This window comes from Carcharhinus amblyrhynchos, chromosome 35, assembly GCF_965287045.1.
Source record: "Carcharhinus amblyrhynchos chromosome 35, sCarAmb.v2.hapA, whole genome shotgun sequence".
NCBI classification, from domain to species: domain Eukaryota; kingdom Metazoa; phylum Chordata; class Chondrichthyes; order Carcharhiniformes; family Carcharhinidae; genus Carcharhinus; species Carcharhinus amblyrhynchos.
Window position 1 is genome coordinate 7,641,266 of NC_137358.1, and position 18,909 is coordinate 7,660,174.

The 18,909-nt window shown below is 44.4% G+C and overlaps 1 protein-coding gene across 1 annotated transcript in view; it reads right to left on the reverse strand.

Moving 5' to 3' along the window:
• Positions 1-18,909, reverse strand: part of pold1 (polymerase (DNA directed), delta 1, catalytic subunit) — a 182,736-nt gene that overhangs the window by 151,920 nt on the left and 11,907 nt on the right. Inside the window, exons 2-6 of the mRNA XM_080217759.1 lie at positions 17,405-17,606; positions 15,533-15,649; positions 10,475-10,615; positions 4,758-4,883; positions 3,095-3,263 (exon numbers count right to left, since the gene is read on the reverse strand). Of these exons, the coding sequence (XP_080073885.1) occupies positions 3,095-3,263; positions 4,758-4,883; positions 10,475-10,615; positions 15,533-15,649; positions 17,405-17,600 (749 nt within the window). The 5' untranslated portion in view covers positions 17,601-17,606. The remainder of the gene's footprint in view (positions 1-3,094; positions 3,264-4,757; positions 4,884-10,474; positions 10,616-15,532; positions 15,650-17,404; positions 17,607-18,909) is intronic.

The following is an 18,909-nucleotide window of genomic DNA, read 5'->3' on the forward strand; positions in this document are numbered from 1 at the left end:
TCTGCATGGGTTTCCTCCGGGCGGTCCGGTTTCCTCTCTCGGTCCAAAGATGTGCAGGTTAGGTTAATTGGCCATGCTAATTTGGCCTTAGGGTCGGGGGATTAGCAGGGTAAATATGTGGGGTTAAGGGGACAGGGTGGGATTGTTGTCGATGGAGGCTGAATGGCCTCCTGTACTGTAGGGGTTTTATGGTGATTCTATTGGAATACAGAGAAAAAAGTGCTGCTTCTTGCACGCTATACAAAGCATAAAGCATACTGTTTGTAGAGAACATAGAGGAGAAGGAAAGGAGAGGATGCATAACGTAATGTTGCCATCATAGCTAGGGTGTAGAGAAAGATCAACTTAATAAATGACAGGTCCATTCAAAAGTCTGATGACAGCAGAGAAAAAGCTGTTTTTGAGTTGATTGGTATGTGACCTCAGACTTTTGTATCTTTTTTCCCAATGGAAGAAGGTGGAAGAGAGGATGTCCAGGGTGTATGGGGTCCTTAATTATGCTGGCTGCTTTTCTGAGGCAGCAGGAAGTATAAGCAGAGTCAATGGATGGGAGGCTGGTAAAGGGTACAAGTAGGTGCAGGAGCAGCAGTACCTGCCTCTATCTGTGCATAAGGCATTGCAAGTAGCAGGACAGGTTGACAGCATGGTTCAAAAAGCATTACGTATCCAAGGATTTATGAATAGGGGCATTGAGTGCAAGAGGGTTGGATTTGTACAAGATATTGGTTTGGTCGCAACTGGAGTATTGCACCCAGTTGTGACTGCCACATGTTTGGAAGGATGTGGTGAAGGCATTGCAGAAAGTGTAGCAAAGATTCACAAGAATAGGAATAGGAAACTTAAGTTACAAAGCCAGATTGGCCAAGTTAGGTGTGATTTCCTTAAAAGGAGTGAGAGGTCTGGACAGAATAGATTAGGTGAAACTATTCCCACTCATGGAAGAGATGAGAATGAAAGAGCACACAGTCAAGATAACTGAGCAACAGGGTCACAAAGAAAAACAGTTTGCTGCAACAAGTGGTTAGGATCTGCAATGCGCGGCCTAGAAGTGTGATGGAGGCAGGTTCCATTGAGACATTCGAATGGGAGTTAGATAGTTACATCAAAGGAAGAATGCACAGAGTTCTGGGGAGAAGGTAAAGAAATGGCATAAGATGGTTTGCTCATTTGGAGAGCCATTGCAGCTATCATGGGCCGAATGGCCACTTTCTGTGCTGTAACAGTTCCAAGATTCTGGGAAACAAGCTCCTGACTACTTGTTGGCCATGGTTCAATTCAGCATCATGAACCAATTCAGGAGATTGTGGTTTCAACCATGCCAGTGGTCTGACATATAATCCAGACTGTATGCCATGCTGTATCATAGTCATAGTTTTACAACACAGAAAGAGACCCCTTGGCTCATCACGTTGGTCTGGCCATCAAACACCTATCTATTCTAATCCCATTTGCTAGCACTTGCTCCACAGCCCTATATGCTATGGTATTTCAAGTGGTCATTTAAATGCTTCTTAAATGTTAAGGGTTCCCACCTCCATCACCCTTTCAGGCACTGAGTTTCAGATTGCCACCTCCCTCTGGGTGACAAAGGGTTTCCTCAAATCCCCTCTAAACCTCCTGCTCCGAACCTTAAATCTGTGCCCTCTGGTTATTTACGAAGCGGGAAAGATTTTTCCTATCTACTTTATGTTCCTCATCATTCTGTATGCTGCAATCAAGTCCCCCCTCGGCCTTCACTGATCTAAAGAAAACAACCCCAGCCTAACCAGCCATTCTTCATAGCTGAAATACTCCAGCCCAGACCACATCCTTGTGAATCTCCTCTGCAACTTCTCTAGCGTAATCACATCCTTCCTATAGTGTTGACCAAAACTGCACACAGTGCCCTAGCTGTGGCCCAAAGAGTATTTTATACAGCTCCATCTTACGTGCATCAGCTAATAAAGGCAAGTATCTCATAAGCCTTTTTATCTGCCTGTCCTTTTGCCTTCAGAGATATTCGGACATGCGCAGTGGAGTACCATACTGAGGGAGGTGGCGTCTTTCAGATAAGATGTGAAACCAAGACCCATCTGCCCATGGGTCCATCAAGTGGACCCATAAAAGACCTTTGGCACTATTCGAAGAGAAGGGGAGATCTCCCTGAAGTCCTGGGTCAACTCTGATCTTTCAATCACCACCATCTAAAACAAAAGCTGGTTATTTCTTTCATTGCTGTTTGTGGGATCTTGCTGTGTGCGAATTGGTTGTCATGTCATGGCCACCCATCCATTGATACTGTCTACACTTCCTGCTCCCTCGGGAAAGTAGGCCAGCATAGTTAAGGACGCCACACACCCCAGACATTCTCTCTTCCACCTTCTTCCGTCAGAAGAAAGATACAAAAGCCTAAGGTCACGTACCAACTGATTCTATGGAAACCCTACAGAGCAGAAGGAGGCTGTTTGGCCCATTGAGTCTGCACCGACAACAACCCCATCCAAGCCCTACCCCCACTTAGTTACCCTGCTAATCCCTATAACCTATCACATCCTGGACACTAAGGATTAATTTAGCACATCCAATCAACCTAACCCGCACATCTTTGGACTGTGGGAGGAAACCGCAGCACCCAGAGGAAACCCACGCAAACACGGCGAGAATGTGCAAACTCCACACAGTGACCCAAGACCGGGAATCAAATCCAGGTCTTTGGCGCTGTGAAGCAGAAATGCCAACCACTGTGCCACCCTCAAGAACAGCTTCTTTCCTGTTGCCATCAGACTTTTAGGTGGTCCTATCACATATTGAAGTGATCTTTCTCTTCACCCTATTTGTAACTGCAGCACTACATTCTGTACTCTCTCTCCTTTCCTTTTCCCCGATGTACTCTATCAACGGTATGCTTTGTCTGTATAGCACGCAAGGAACAATATGTGTGACAACAATAAGTCAAATCAAAGCAAAATGTTTCCTACATTACAACAGTAACGACACTTCAAAAGTACTTCATTGGTTGTAATGTGCTTTAGGATGTCCTGAGATTATAGAAGATGTTACATAAATGCAAACACACTCTGCATTCTTTAATACAGACATAAATAGCAGTAAGTACCTGATTTCAAAGTCGATGTTGGCCTCATATGACTGATAGTTACACATTGGGGTCGATCCAAAGCAGAATCCTTGCTCTAGCAGGCGTTTAGCAGGGGCGATTAAACGAGGTAGTGCCATTGTAATCTTCAGAAACGGCGTCTTAGTGTTTCCTCCATAGCCGTACATATCTGTAATTACATATCATTCACCTCCTGAAAACATGCCCTTATGAACGTCAAAACACATTGATTTTCTTTCTGCCTTTCCTCAAAATAATTAAGCTTGCCTGGGACATCGCCTTTGAAGCAGCCATCTCTCCAGTGCATTGTCAAAGTGGCCTCCTGTGATAACCCCCACGAGATCCACGGGGAATGACTGATTGATCTCCCTCTAGAGCTTGTTGTGTAAGAGTTCTCCTGGTAATAGTCCAGTGGCTTGCCCGGCTACAATTCAATAACTAAGCCTGTCACCAACCACCGACGCTCAGTAGCAACAGTGTGTACTATCCACAAGATGCACTGCAGCAATTCACCAAAGATCCTTAGACAACACCTTCCAGTCCCACGACCACTTCCACCTAGGACAAGGGCAGCAAATACATAGGGAACACCACCAGCTGCAAGTTCCGTCCAAGTCATTCACCATCCCGACTTGGAAGCATATCACCATTCCTTCCCAATCGCTGAGACAAAATCCTGGAATTCCCTCCCTAATGGCATTTTGGGTTGATCCACAGCACCCGGATTGCAACAATTCCCTGGTTGCTTATCCCTAGTTGCCCTTGAGAAGGCAGCTCACCACCACCTTCTCAAGGGGCAACTAGGAATGGGCAATAAATGTTGCCCTAGGCAGCGACACCCATGTTCCATGAATTAAAACAAAACCAAGACTGGGCCTGCAGAACTACTTGTTCCAAGTAGGAACGAGTGCGTGTACACCACGGTAGTCATTTACTTTGCATTTTGCACATAAATTATGTTGCTTTCCAGCCGGGCTTCCTGAGTTATTTACAACTTACTGTCGTAATGGTCAAAAATAGTAGGATAGATTATGAGGCGAACAAGAAAGTCTTTCAGAACTTGTAAGAAAGAAGCTGTAGATGATTTGAGGAAGAGGACAGTGTGGTACTTCGGTTTCCAGATCCCGAGAAGAATGAATTCTAGTTGGAGATGCTTTGATGTGAAATAAAATGGAAAATGCTGGAAAGCTTTCATGTTTGGGTGTCAAGTGATTAGATAACTGGCCTCCATGAAGACCTGTGCAGTTCAATAGCCCCGGACACTTTACAACGGCTTGTATTTGTTATGTAATGTTATGCAAGCCGTTGTAAAGTGTCCGGGGCTATTGAACTGCACAGGTCTTCATGGAGGCCAGTTATCTGATCACTTGACACCCAAACATGAAAGCTTTCCAGCATTTTCCATTTTATTTCACATCAAAGCATCTCCAACTAGAATTCATTCTTCTCGGGATCCGGAAACCAAAGTACCACACCAACCTCTTCCTCAAACCATCTATAGCTTCTTTTTTACAAGTTCCGAAAGACTTTCTAGCTCGCCTCATGATCTATCCTACTATTTTTAACTATCACGGCATTTCTTGCTTTGGTCCTTCTCCCAGCTTTCTCCAACCGTTCCATAGGAGGGAACTGCAGGAGCCACACAAATGAATTTGACACTTACTTTCCTTCAGACAGATATCAACAGCCAGAACCGCTTGAGTGATGTTGTTCTTATTCGATCTCATGTCCTTAATCACAACTACATTCAGCTCCCGTTGAAAATGATGGAGGTGCTCTGAACCAAAACCTGTTAAGAGGAATTATATTTCATGGTAAATAAAACTAAACAATAACACAAAAGTGACTGCTCAGTGGGTCCAGAACAGCAAGACATATCACCATGGGTGGCACAGTGGTTAGCACTGCTGCCTCACAGCACTAAGGACCTGGGTCCAATTCCAGCCTTAAGTCACTGTCTGTGTGGAGTTTGTACACTCTCCCCGTGTCTGATTGTTTTTCCTCTGGGTGCTCCAGTTTCCTCCCAAGTTCAAAGATGTGCAGGTTCAGTGGATTGGCCAGGCTAAATTGCCCCATAATGTCCAAAGATGTATAGGTTAGGAGGAATTAGCCATGGTCAATTGCCCCTTAGTGTCCCACGTTGTGTTCGTTCGGTGGGTTGGCCACGGTAAATTATGCCTTACACATGATATGGATTGGGCTGGACACAGCAAGAAGACTTACAACACCAGGTTAAAGTCTAACAGGTTTAATTGAAATCACGAGCTTTCTGAGCGCTGCTCCTTCATCAGGGTGAGTCACCTGATGAACAAGCAACGCTCCAAAAGCTCGTGATTCCTCGTGGACTTTAACCTGATGTTGTGAGATTTCTTACTTGTCCCTTAGCGTCACAGGCTGTGTGGGCGAGGGTAAGTATGTAGGATTGCGAGGATCGGGCTTGGATGGGATGGTCTGTCATAGAGTTGATGCAGCAGGTCAGAGGCTAGGGATATTGCAGCGAGTAACTCACATCCTGAATCCTCAGAACCTATCCACCATCTACAAGGTACAAGTGTGTGATGGAATGCTCCCCACTTGCCTGGACGGGTGCAGCTCCAACAATATCCAAGAAGCCTGACACCATCCAGGATAAAGCAGCCCGCGTGATTCACACCACATCTACAAACATTCAATCCCTCCATCACCGATGCTCAGTAGCAGCAGTGTGTACTATCTACAAGATGCACTGCAGCAATTCACCAAAGGTTCTGAGGCAGCACCTTCCAAACCCTTCCATCTAGAAGAACAAGGACAGCAGATAAATGGGAACACCACCACCTGCAAGTTCCCCTTCAAGCCACTCACCATCCTGACTAGGACGTATATTGGCCATTCCTTCACAGTCGCTGGGTCAAAATCCTGGAATTCCCTCCCTAAGGGCATTGTGGGTCAAACCACAGCACATGGACTGCAGAGATTCAAGAAGGCAGCTCACCACCACCTTCTCAAGGGGAAACTAGGGATTGGCAATAAATGCTGGCCAATCAGCGAAGCACATGTCCCACGAATGAATTAAAAAAAACTCAATGGACTGAATGACCTCCTGCACTGTAAGGATTCTATCATTCTATGACCACAAAATACTTTTAACTCAAGAATCACTTAGCAGAGGCAGGTACAATTTTGTCTTTTAAAAAGCATTTAAACAGTTACCTGGGTAAGATGGGTACAGAGGCATATGGGCCAAACGCGAGCAATTGGGACTAGCTTAGGGGGTTAAAAAAAAGGGTGGCATGGACAAGTTGGACGACATGCTGTAAACCTTTACGACTCTCTGACACTTCAAATATTTACTCACTTAAGCAGTGCCAAATAGCACAGCCTTTGTAGTTTTAACACTGAACAACACATCCAAGTTCAAACAGAGGTTTATGAAGGGTTCGGCCCTCTTGATGTACATGTCTTCGCCATGTATTTGGCTCCAGCATTCCCAGTGGGTAACAGGCTATCACTGCCTGCTAAAGTGGTCCAGGAAGCCACCATGTTCTCAGGGCAAAAAACAGAAAATGTTGGAAGATCTCAGCAGGTCGCTCTGACGAAGGGTCATCTAGACTCGAAACACTGGCTCTGTTCTCTCTCCACAGATGCTGTCAAGCCTGCTGCGATTTTCCAGCATTTTCTGTTTTTGTTTCAGATTCCAGCATCCGCAATAATTTATTTTTATCTCAATGCTCCCACGACAACTCGGGATGGCCAATAAGTATGGCTTTGCTGACATCGTGAGATCAAATGGAGAAAGAGATTCAACAGGAGCTTATAAAGAGGAACAGAGGATTTTTTAAAAAATTGCAGAGATATGCAGGAAGAGCTGGGAAGCAGGATTAGCTGGACTACTCTTCAAAGATTTTGGATCAGACCCAATGGGCCATATGCTGTACTATTCTATAAATACGCCTTTTTAAGTCAACTTCTCAAGCCAACAAAATGTGCCATGCTGTAGAGAAGGGCAGAGATTTGAACATGCAGAGGAGAATGAAATGTTTACATCAACAGGGTTGAAGTAGGAATGGTCGAGAGCTTCAAGGTTTTAGGTGTCCGAATCACCAACAACCTGTCCTGGTCCCCCCATGCCAACACTACAGTTAAGAAAGTCCACCAATGCCTCTACTTTCTCAGAGGGCCAAGGAAATTTGGCATGTCAGCTACAACTCTCATCAACTTTTACAGATGCACTATAGAAAGCATTCTTTCTGGTTGTATCACAGTTTGTGCTCTGCCGAAGACCACAAGAAACTACAAAAGGTTGTGAATGTAGCCCAAACCATCATGCAAACCAGCTGCCCATCCATAGACTCTGTCTACACTTCCTGCTGCCTCGGAAAAGCAGCAGCGTAATTAAGGACTCCACACACCTCAGACATTCTCCCTTTCACCTTCTTCCGCCAGGAAAGAGATACAAAAGTCTGAGGTCACATTCCAACTGATCCAAGAACAGCTTCTTCCCTGCTACTGTCAGACTTTTGAATGGACCTACCTCGCACTAAGTTGATCTGTTGCTACACCCTAGCTATGATAGTTAACAATACATTCAGCACTCACTCGCTTCCTTTTCTGTGAATGGGATGCTTTGTCTGTATAGCGTGCAAGAAACAGTACTTTTCACTGTATCCCACAATTATTAATGTCAGATGTATCGTCACAACACATGTGACAATAATAAATCAAATGAAATTAAACAGTAGAGTCAACAGAATGTGTTTGGGAAAGGGACAGAACCAACCCCGAAGAGGAGACAAAAGAAAATATGATTTAACCCAGGAATATCTTCCAAATGAGACATTCTTGAGGCACTGAAGCATCCCAAATATCACATTTACACCAGTCCCAAAGTAGATTAAGTGCAGGTTCCTAAAATTTAGAAGACGGCAATTTCTTTGATATTCATCAGGGTGTGACTTTATTGTGCCTTTAATAGTACAAAGGTGCCTTTGTTTCTCTGCAGTTCTTTTAAGAGGGCCTGGCCTTTTCTGTTTGGTTGCCAAGCTGTCTGAACTGATGTCCTTTTATTGTTGTTAAATTCATTTAACAGACTTTGTTGTTTATTTTCAATTTGGGCCTAATGCACTCTCCTGGAGTTTACAACCTTTTTGAATTCTTGATTTACGACAGTTTGGCAGGTCAGGTGTTTTGGACAGTTTGTTTTTAATTCATTGGGAAATCCAGAGTTACTTTCAGTTTTAGTTAGAAACTGTTGGATTCCAGACTGCGGAGAACGTTTCGGTCTCTCTCTTTCCCTAGTATTAGAAATTCTGCTGGCTAGATGGAAGCAGTCTTCCTGGTCTTGCTGGAGTGAAAATGTTGCTGTTGGTAGTTTGCGAACTGGAGGCAGTGGGTCTACCAAAGGTGTGCTGGGAGCTCAAGGACGGGGAAAGACTAAGTTTCAATTCTCCATCCGAAGGACTAATACACAGCAGTGTTGCAAAGCTGCAAGATCCAGCATCATATGAGTATAAATTTTTTCTGTGCTAAACCCAAACTGGGGTGTATGTGGTCAGAATGTTGTGTTGGAACAGTATATGCAGCTGTTAAAGTTCATACAATATCACAGTTGTAATTAGTAAACAGGGCAGTGTGGTGGCACAGTGGTTAGCACTGCTGCCTCACAGCTCCAGGGACCCAGGTTCGATTCCCAACCTGGGGTCACTGTCTGTGTGGACTTTGCACATTCTCCCCATGTCTGGGTGGGTTTCCTCCCACAATCCAAAGATGTGCAGGTTAGGTGCATTGGCCGTGCTAAATTCTCCCTCAGTGTACCCAAACAGGCGCCAGAGTGTGGCAATTCGGAGATTTTCACAGTAACTTCATCACAATGTGAATGCAAGCATATTTGTGACTAACAAATAAACAAACAATTATTATCAAAGTTATTGCTAATTTTCAATGTGTTAATTGTATTCTTAATTAGAATTTGTTTGATAAAAGCTCCTTCGTGGATCATTTAAATCATATCTGGAGTGAAACATCTTACGCTCATCCTTTCCAAAATTCAAAGTGCAAAACTTATGACTTGGGCTCACCTCATTAAATACCTTGGATTTTCTGAACTGGATTATAACAAGGTAGACGCTGGGAGGGCGGTTCCGCAGAGTCGAGAGCTCAGTAACACACACCCAGAATAAGGGTCAGCTGTTTAGGACTGAGATGAGAAGAAGTCTCTTCACTTCACTTAAAGGGTGGCAAATCTTTGGCACTTTCTACCTCATAGAGGTCTGCATTCTCAGCCACGGACTGCATTCAAGAGAGTTTGGCATATCTTTGTCCATTAAAGAAATCAATGGATATGGGGAGAGCACAGTAAGGCAGAGCTGAGGTAGAGGATGTGAAGGCAGAAAAGCCTATGTACTGGTCCCTAAGATGTTCTCATTAAAAGCTGAATAAAAGTTGCCTACAATCAAGGAAATAAATAGACAATAGACTTGGAAATGGAAAAGAAATGGCTGATTTATCCAAAGATGTGTAGGCTAGGTGGATTAGCCATGCTAAACTGCACCTTAGTGTCCAAAGGTGTGTAGGTTGGGTGGATTGGCCATGTTAAATTGCCCCTTATGTCCAAAGATGTGCAGGTTAGAAGGATTGATTAAGCTAAATTGTCCCTTAGTGTCCAAAGATGTGCAGGTTAGGCAGATTGGACATGCTAAATTGCCCTTTAGTATCCAAAGATACGTAGGTTAGGTGGACTGACCGTGCTAAATTGTCCCTTAGCGCCCAGAGGTGAGTAGATCAGGTGGATTGGCCATGTTAAATTAACTCTTAGTGTCCAAAGGTGTGTAGGTTAGGTGGATTGGATGTTGTAAATGCGTGGTGTTATGGGGACTGGACAGAAGGTGGGTCTGGTAGGATGAACAAAGAACAAAGAACAACCCAGCACGGGAAACAGGCCCTTCGGTCCAATGAGCCTGCGCCGCCGCATCCTCCTACACCTACTTACAGAGCTCTTACAGAGAGTCAGTACAGACCCGATGGGCTGGATGGCCTCTTTCTCCACTATAGGAATTCTATGGTTCTATAGGTTTGCAAAATTTTTCTATCTTCTATGTTTCTATCGGCTGTTGAGTTGGATGATCGGCCATGATCGTAATGAATGGCAGAGCAGGCTCGAAGAGCCAGATGGCCTCCTTCTGCTCCTATCTTCTATGTTTCTATTTATACTGGCACAATTTTGAGGTTCTGGTTCGAAGTGTATTTTAGGTATAGAGTGAAATTTTATGCTATCGTGTTATATATGATGATAAGGTAGTCATTACCAAAACTTGACAACTAAAGTGGAATGAGAATCCACTTCATAAATAGCAAACCCTTATAAAATAATCTCCAGTATGGTAACGTTTCACAAAGTCTCACCAGGTGGTGCCTTAACATAGAAGTAGGGCAAGAATCCATGCACGTGGCAGCAGACACTATTCCCTTCCATTGTAATTCCAAACATTCGGGTAATTGGAACCGGTCCTTGTTTATTCCCAGGCATTCCAGCAACATAGGACCCTTCAAGAAAACAGAAAAAAATTCAATTATCAAGAAACAACAGGCGCTCAACTCATCTGCTGTTTGGGCGAGCTTGCTGCGCACAAATTGGCTGCTGGGTGCCCAACATTATGTACAATCCAAAAATACTTAATTGGCTGCAAAGCACTTTGGGATGCCCAATTATCGTGAAGGAGGTAGTCTCGTGGCACAATGGGTAGCATCCCTGCCTCTGAACCAGAAGCTCCAGGTTCAAGTCCCACCCCAGGAATTGATGGCCAAGGAAAGTGCCTTCATAACGCAGCTAAACAAGTTGAGTGTCAACCTGCAAAATCCGTCCAACACACCAGGTGGTAAGAGCAGTAGAGACTCCCAGTTAGCCATGTTTGATGTGGAGTGGTGCCCCTCAAGATCTACAAGCCTCTGGCGACAGATTAGCTTCAGGAATAACTAGCTACGAGACAGACAAAAGTATGCCTTAGTGCACCACTGGATACAGGAAGAAGTCTGGAATTGCAATGGTCGCAAATCGCACTATGTAAACACAAACTTTTTTATACCTTATGTTCTTATGAAATGGAGTTGAAGAATAAAAGCATTGTGGACAAAGAGTGGAAGATTCACATTTAGAAGGAATATATAAGAAACTCCCGACAGGTTTAAAGAAAGGCACACAAAGGAATCTGGTAAAAGGGAAAGAAAGGTGCACAGAGGAATCTGGCAAAAGAAAGGCACAGTAAGAAGTTCACAACACCAGGTTCAAGTCTAATAGGTTTATTTGGTAGCACAAGCCATAAGCCTACTGGACTTTAACTCGGTCTTGTGAGACGTCTTACTGTGGCCACCCCAGTCCAACGCCGGCATCTCCACATCAAAACAGAGGAATCTGGTAAAAGGAATTCAAGCAGAAGAAATAAACCTCTCTATTATACAGCAGAATCGATGGGCCCAAAGGACGCCTTCGTGTAGCATTTTCCATGATTCTCTGGTAAAAGATTAGCAAAGAGGGGAAGATAATTCTTAATGAAAGATAACATTGACACAATTGAAACCACTGAACGGGAAATGGCAGAATTAACGGTCCCCAGGCAGGAAAATAATGGTTCACTGTCTAATTATCGTGAAACTAGAAGCATATGCTTTGACATCACTGAGTAGGTGGCTGCTATGTGAAAAGTACAGAAGACTTGCAAATCCCTGAGACAGATGACCTACGTTAAAGGAGGAAATTTGCATGGCACTGCCTACAGGAATGATAACAGTCAGCAGGAGTGGAAGGATCATGCTTCTATTTAAAATGGGGATCAGATCTGAGCCCGACCCAAAGCCTACCCAAAAGATTTGAGCGAGAACTTAAGTGGTCAACATCAGCAAGAATATTGAATTTGATGATTGGCTATGATCACAATGAATGGCGGAGCTGGCTTGAAGGGCCAAATGGCCTCCTCCCACTTCTGGTTTCAATGTTTCTATGACTTGGGAGGTGAGCGTGCTGCTGGGCAAACCCCAGCAACGTTACAAATAAAATAGCCCCTAAAATACAGTTTATTTGCATGTCTGTGCTTTGGGTCTGCCTTTCGACAATGACGGAGATGAAAGAAGTACTTTCCTTTCACATCCACAGGGCGTCCCAGATCATTTTACAGCCAGTTAAGTCATTTTTGACATGCTATAATGTAAGAAACAAAGCAAGGAGGGAGCAGTGGCATAGCAGTATTGTCACTGGGCTGGTAATCCAGAGGTCCAAAGTAATGCTCTGGGGACCAGGGTTCGAACCTCCCCATGGGAGATGGTGAAATTTGAATTAAGTTTTAAAAATCTCTAATGATAAGCATGAAACCATTTGTCAGCTGTTATAAAAAACCATCTGGTTCACTAATATCCCTTCAGGGAAGGAAATCTGCCATCCTTACCCGGTCTAGCCTACATGTGACTCCAGAGCCACAGCAATGTGGTCAACTCTTTATTTCCCTCAGAAATGGCTGGGCAAATCATTCAGTTCAAGGGCAACTAGGAATGAGCAACAAATGCTGACCTAACCCCTGAACAAATAAAAAAAACCCACAAACAGCTATGTTGTAATGAACAGGCAATCTACTAAAATATTGTGGCATTAAATTGCATAGAGATGAAACCATGATACAGGCCCACTACATCAACAGAACAGAATATTAAACCACAGTTACAGTACAGAAAATGGCCATTCTGCCCATTCTGTCTGTGCTGCTGAAAATAGCTAGTGACCTGGGGACAAAGTAGAAAGGGTCAAGAGCTTCAAGTTGTTAGATGTCCAGATCACCAATCTGTCCTGGTTTCCCCCCCCCCCAACATGCCAGCACTATAGTTAAGAAAGCCCACCAACGCCTTTCTCAGAAGACTACGGAAATTTGGTATGTCAGCCATGACTCTCACCAACTTTTACAAATGCACCATGGAAAGCATTCTTTCTGATTGTATCACAGCTTGGTTTGGCTCCTGCTCTGCCCAAGACCACAAGAAACTACAGAAGGTTGTGAATGTAGCCCAAACCATCAAGCAAACCAGCCTCCCAACAACTTACTCTGTCTACACTGCCCACTGCCTCAACAAAGCAGCAAGCATATTTAAGAGCATTCTTTCTTGCGCCTTCTTCTCTTGGGAAAAAGATATAAAAGTCTGAGGTTACATACCAAGAACAGCTTCTTCCTTGCTGCCGTCAGACTTTTGAATGGACTTACCTTGCATTAAGTTGATCTTTCCCTACACCCTAGCTATGACTATAACACTACATTCTTTACTCTTGTTCCCTTACATAAGAACATAAGAAATAGGAGCAGGAGTAGGCCATCCAGCCCTTCGAGCCTGCCCCGCCCTTCAATAAGATCATGGCTGATCTGTCATGGCTCAGTTCCACATTCCCGCCCTCTCCCCATAACCCTTAATCCCCTCACTTATCAAAAACCCATCAACACGCGTCTTAAAAATATTTAGCGAGGCAGCCTCCACCACCTCAACAGGCAGAGAATTCCAGAGATTCACCACCCTTTGAGTGAAGAAGTTCTTCCTCAACTCCATTCTAAACCGCCCCCCCTTTATCCTGAGGCTGTGCCCCCTAGTCCTACTGTCCTTTCTGAGCGGGAAGAGTCTCTCCACCTCTACCCTATCCATCCCATTCATCATCTTATATGTCTCAATGAGATCTCCCCTCATTCTTCTAAACTCTAACAAGTACAAGCCTAGTTTATTCAGCCTCTCCTCATAGCTCAACCTCCTCAACTCCGGTATCAGCCTAGTAAACCTCCTCGGCACTCCCTCCAAGGCCAAAATATCCTTGCGTAAGTACGGCGACCAAAACTGCACACAGTACTCCAGCTGCGGCCTCACCAATGCCCTATACAGCTGCAGCAAGACCTCCCTACTTTTATATTCAATCCCCCTCGCTATGAAGGCCAGCATCCCATTAGCCTTCCTGACCACCTGCTGCACCTGCAGGCTGGGTATTTGCGACTCATGCACAAGGACCCCAAGGTCCCTCTGCACCGTCGCCTGCTGCAGTTTTTCGCCACGTAAGTAATAGTCCTTCCTACCATTATTCCTACCAAAGTGGACCACCTCACACTTACCAACATTAAATTCCATTTGCCATTTCCTGGCCCATTCGCCCAGCCTATCTAGACCCTTCTGCAGACTGTCCACACCCTTCTCTATGAACGGTATGCTTTGTCTGTATAGCACGCAAGAAACAATACTTTTCACTGTATGTTAATACATGTGACAGTAATAAATCAAATCAAATCATTCTAATCCCACTTTTCAGTACCCAAGCTCACAGCACTTCAGGAGAAGATACTTAAATGAGTTGAAGGTTTTTGCCTCAAACCAGGCAGCAAAATCAGATATGTACCACCCTCTGGGCTAAAACATTTTTCCTAATGTCCTTTCTAACCCATCACATTAAATCTATGCCCCTGTTAACTGACCTCTCCACTAAGGGAAACAAGTGCTCCCTGTCTATTTTAACTAGGCCACTCATAATTTTATACACCTCAATCAAATCACCCTTCAGCCTAACTGTTCTACGGAAAACACCATAGCTTATATAATAACATAACTTCACACCCTGAAGGGGTGGAACTAAAGAGGCAAGGGGAGTGCAAGTTGGATGCTCAGCTACTCAGACTGCAATATCACAAGGGATACACCAATTGGCCTTTTCTCCTCAACCTTTTCTGCTAGGTTCTCTGCCCAAGACCGCAAGAAAATACAAAGGGTTGTGAATGTAGCCCAGTTCTTCACGCAAACCAGCCTCCCATCTATTGACTCCATCTACATTTCCCGCTGCCTCGGAAAAGCAGCCAGCATAATCAAGGACCCCACATCCTGGACATTCTCTCTTCCACCTTCTTCTGTCAGGAAGTAAATACAAAGGTCTGAGGTCATGTACCAAAAGGGCTCAAGAACAGCTTCTTCCCTGCTGCCACCAGACTTTTGAATGATCCTATCACATTAAGCTGATCTTTCCCCTCACCCTGTCGGTAACTGTAACACAAATTCTGCACCCTCTCCTCTCCTTCTCCCCTAAGTATTCAGTACAGTATGCTTTGTCTGTTTAGTGCTATTACATGTGACAGTAATAAATCAATTTAAGAAAACAGTTATTTATGATTAAACACAAGGCCGTCCAATCCCTTGATCTTGTTGCAGTATTCTATTAGGTGATGAATGATCTGGAAATCAGCTCCTGTAACCTGCCTTTGTTCTGTAACCCTTGACATTCTTGTCCGAGAATAACGTACCCACATCAGTTTTGAAATTTTTAATGCAGCATCCGAGCTCAAAGCTTTCAGGTGAAGCTTTGATGTTAAGTCACAAAGTCTAACTGGAACTGGGAGCGGTTCATTCAAGCTCCTTCAAGCCTCGTCCGAGCTTTTGATTCCTCACTTTGGTGTCACCACTTACCCACATAGTGCTCCAGCTCCAACTGCTGAAAGGTGATGATATCCACTTTCGGGTCGATTTTGGGCGCTGGTGGGCGTTGCCATTTGTTGTTCATAACGTTGGAAGAAAACAGGTTCCCTAAAAGCAGGGGAAAGAAAATATCTGTCAGCACAAATCAAATGATCTGCATTTCACCACCAGACAGGCAAAATAGCCAAGGTAAATGTAAAAGGGAAGTTATCGAAAGGTTTAGGGCAGCACGGTGACACAGTGATTAGCACTGCTGCCCCACAGCACCAAGGACCTGGGTTTGGCTCCTGGATTGAGTCACTGCCTGCGCGGTGTCTGCACTTTCTCCCCGTGTCTGCTTGGGTTTCCTCCGGGTGCTCTGGTTTCCTCCCACTGTCCAAAGATGTGTGGATAAGATGGATTGGCCCTGCTGAATTGCCCCTTAGCGTCAGGGGGACTAGTTAAAGTAAATGCATGGGGTTGTGAGAATAGGGCCCGGGTGGGATTGTGGTCAGGGCAGGCTTGATGGGCCAAATGGCCTCCTTCTGCACTGTAGGGATCCTATGAAGTTATCCCATTTTTATCCCAGGTATAAAATCAGAGATCCCTGGCAATCAGAAGTACATGTGTTACTGTTCATGGCTCAGAACGGATTTCCTGCTTTCACTTCTCTCCCCTGCTCTTCCAGGTGCCACTGCTCACTCAGGTTCTAACAGCATCAGAGGCTTTTGGTTCCTTGTCCAAGTGACCATTCCACAGGCATGAGCCTTGATAATTGGGCAGCACAGTGGTTAGCGCTGCTGCCTCACAGCGTCACGGACCCGGGTTCGATTCCCGGCTTGGGTCAGTTTGTGCGGAGTCTGCAGTTTCCCCCCCTCCCCCCCACGCCTACGTGAGTTTCCTCCGAGTGCTCTGGTTTCCTCACACAATGTGAAAGATGTGCTGGTTAGGTGCACTGGTCATGCTGAATTCTCCCTCAGCGTTCCCAAACAGGCACCAGAGTGTGGTGACTAGGGGATTTTCACAGTAGCCGAAACTGTACCACCTCGCCTGCCCGATTCCGGGGTGAGCAAGGTTCCCAGAATGGAAATCACTGTTGGCCTCAGGCAGGATTTTACTATTTTCCCCCAGCAAGGCTGTAAAATCCCGCCCAGTAACTTCATCACAGTGTAAGTCTACTTGTGACACCAACTTACAATATCATGGTTATTTTTTTCTTTTTTGCGATTGGCAAGTTATTGTTAATTTTCTTTCTATGTGTTAACTATATTTTTAAGCAAACTTCATTTGATAAAAGCTCCCTAATGAATCATTTGAAACATACCTGGAGTGAAACATCTTATGCTCACACTAACCAAATTCAAAGGTTATTTATTATGGCGACTAGGGTATTTTCACAGTAATTTAATTGCAAAGCCTACTTGTTGCACTAATAAATAAACTTACAATATTATGATTGCTCTCTTTTTCTATGTAATTGATAAAAGTTATTGCTAATTTTCTTTCCATATGTTAACTACGTTCTTAAATAAACTTTGTTTGATAAAAGCTCCCTAGTGGGTCATTCGAATCATACCTGCAGTGAAGCATCCTATGCTCAAGCTAGCCAAATTCAAAGGTTATTACAGCGACTAGGGGATTTTCACAATAATTTCATTGCAGTGTTAATGCAAGCCTACTTGTGACAGTCATAAACTTAAACATAACGCAAAACTTATGGTCTAGGTTGACTTCATAAAATACCTTGGAATTTCTAACCCGGATTATAACACCTGGCTATCATATAATACAGTAATAATTGATAACTAAACACAGCAATCAATCTCTTATTAGTTAGTCAACATCACATCATGTCATTCACATCTCAAGCAGTCTGTCACCTACCGATTGGAACTGTGTCATTCGATGCCTGCATTTCCTTGGCATCCATTGCCATTTCCGCTTCCACTTCATCAAGATAAGCCAGCTCCTCTTCAAATTGCGATGGTCCCTCATCGTCCCAATCTCCGCGGAGCTTCTTCGCCTGCGGACGGTTGGCATCACCATTGCCGCCAAACGGTTTGTTTCTCACAACCTGCATGTTTATCTATTTTTAAAAAAGAGGAAGTTGCCGGTCAGACATCGAGGGCATTTTTTTAAAAAATGAAAATTTGCATAGCACCTTTCACGACCAATGTGCTTTACAACCAGTATTGTCACCGTTAGTGTGCATGCTTTACGTCAATATTCCAGCCAGTGAATACATAGTCTTAGTATGCATGGCATGGTAGTATAGTGATTAGCACTGCTGCCTCACAGTGCCAGGTTCCTGGGTTCAATTCCGGCCTCAGGTCACTGTTTGTGCAGAGTTTGCACATTCTCCCCATGCGTGCAGGGGGATTCCTCCGGGTGCTCTGGTTTCCTCCCACAGTGCAAAGGTGTGTGGGTTAGGAGGATTAGCCATGCTAAATTGACCCTAGTGTTGGGGGATTAGCAGAATAATTGGAGTTACGGCAATAAAGCCTGGGTGGGATTGTGGTCAGTGTAGACTTGATGGGCTAAATGGTCTCCTTCTGCTCTGTGGGAATTCTATGATAAACCTATGATAAGAGGCACTTTATGGCAAGAATCATGGTGAAGCATTTTGTCTTGCACTCAGCAGGACAACACAACAAAGCCAAATTTCAAACTATTACAACAATTTATACCCCAGGAGAAAATGATTCTCATTCCTTGTAGCTCCAAAGACCACAAGATAGGCCTCATCAATGGACATGGTGGCACTTCACTCAAAGGGTGGTGAATCTCTGGAATTCTCTGCCCATTGAAGTGATGGAGGCTGCCTCGCTAAATATTTTTAAGACGCGGGTTGATGGGTTTTTGATGAGAGAGGGGATTAAGGGTTATGGGGAGAGGGCGGGAATGTGGAACTGAGCCACGACAGATCAGCCATGATCTTATTGAATGGCGGGGCAGGCTCGAAAGGCTAGTTGGCCTACTCCTGCTCCTATTTCTTATGTTCTTATGTTCAGTGGTTAGCACTGCTGCCTCACAGTGCCAGGGACCGAGGTTTGAATTCTGGCTTGTGGCATCTGCACGCTCTCCTCGTGTCTGCATGGGTTTCCTCCCACAGTCTGAAAGACGTGCTGGTTAGTTGCACTGACGCAAACGGGTGCAGAGTGTGGCGATTGGGGGAATTTCACAGTAACTTTGTTGCAGTGCCTTACTTGTGACTAATAAATAAATTTTACTTTTCATCAGCAATAATACAAACAGAGCCCTAGCCACGTGCTTAGCTTGCAAGCTTGACACAGAAATACAGCCCATTAAAGCTATCCTGTGGGATGATGGCAATCCTGATGGAATGGTTGTTCACTGCACGAACAATGTTCACTCTAAAACATCCCAAT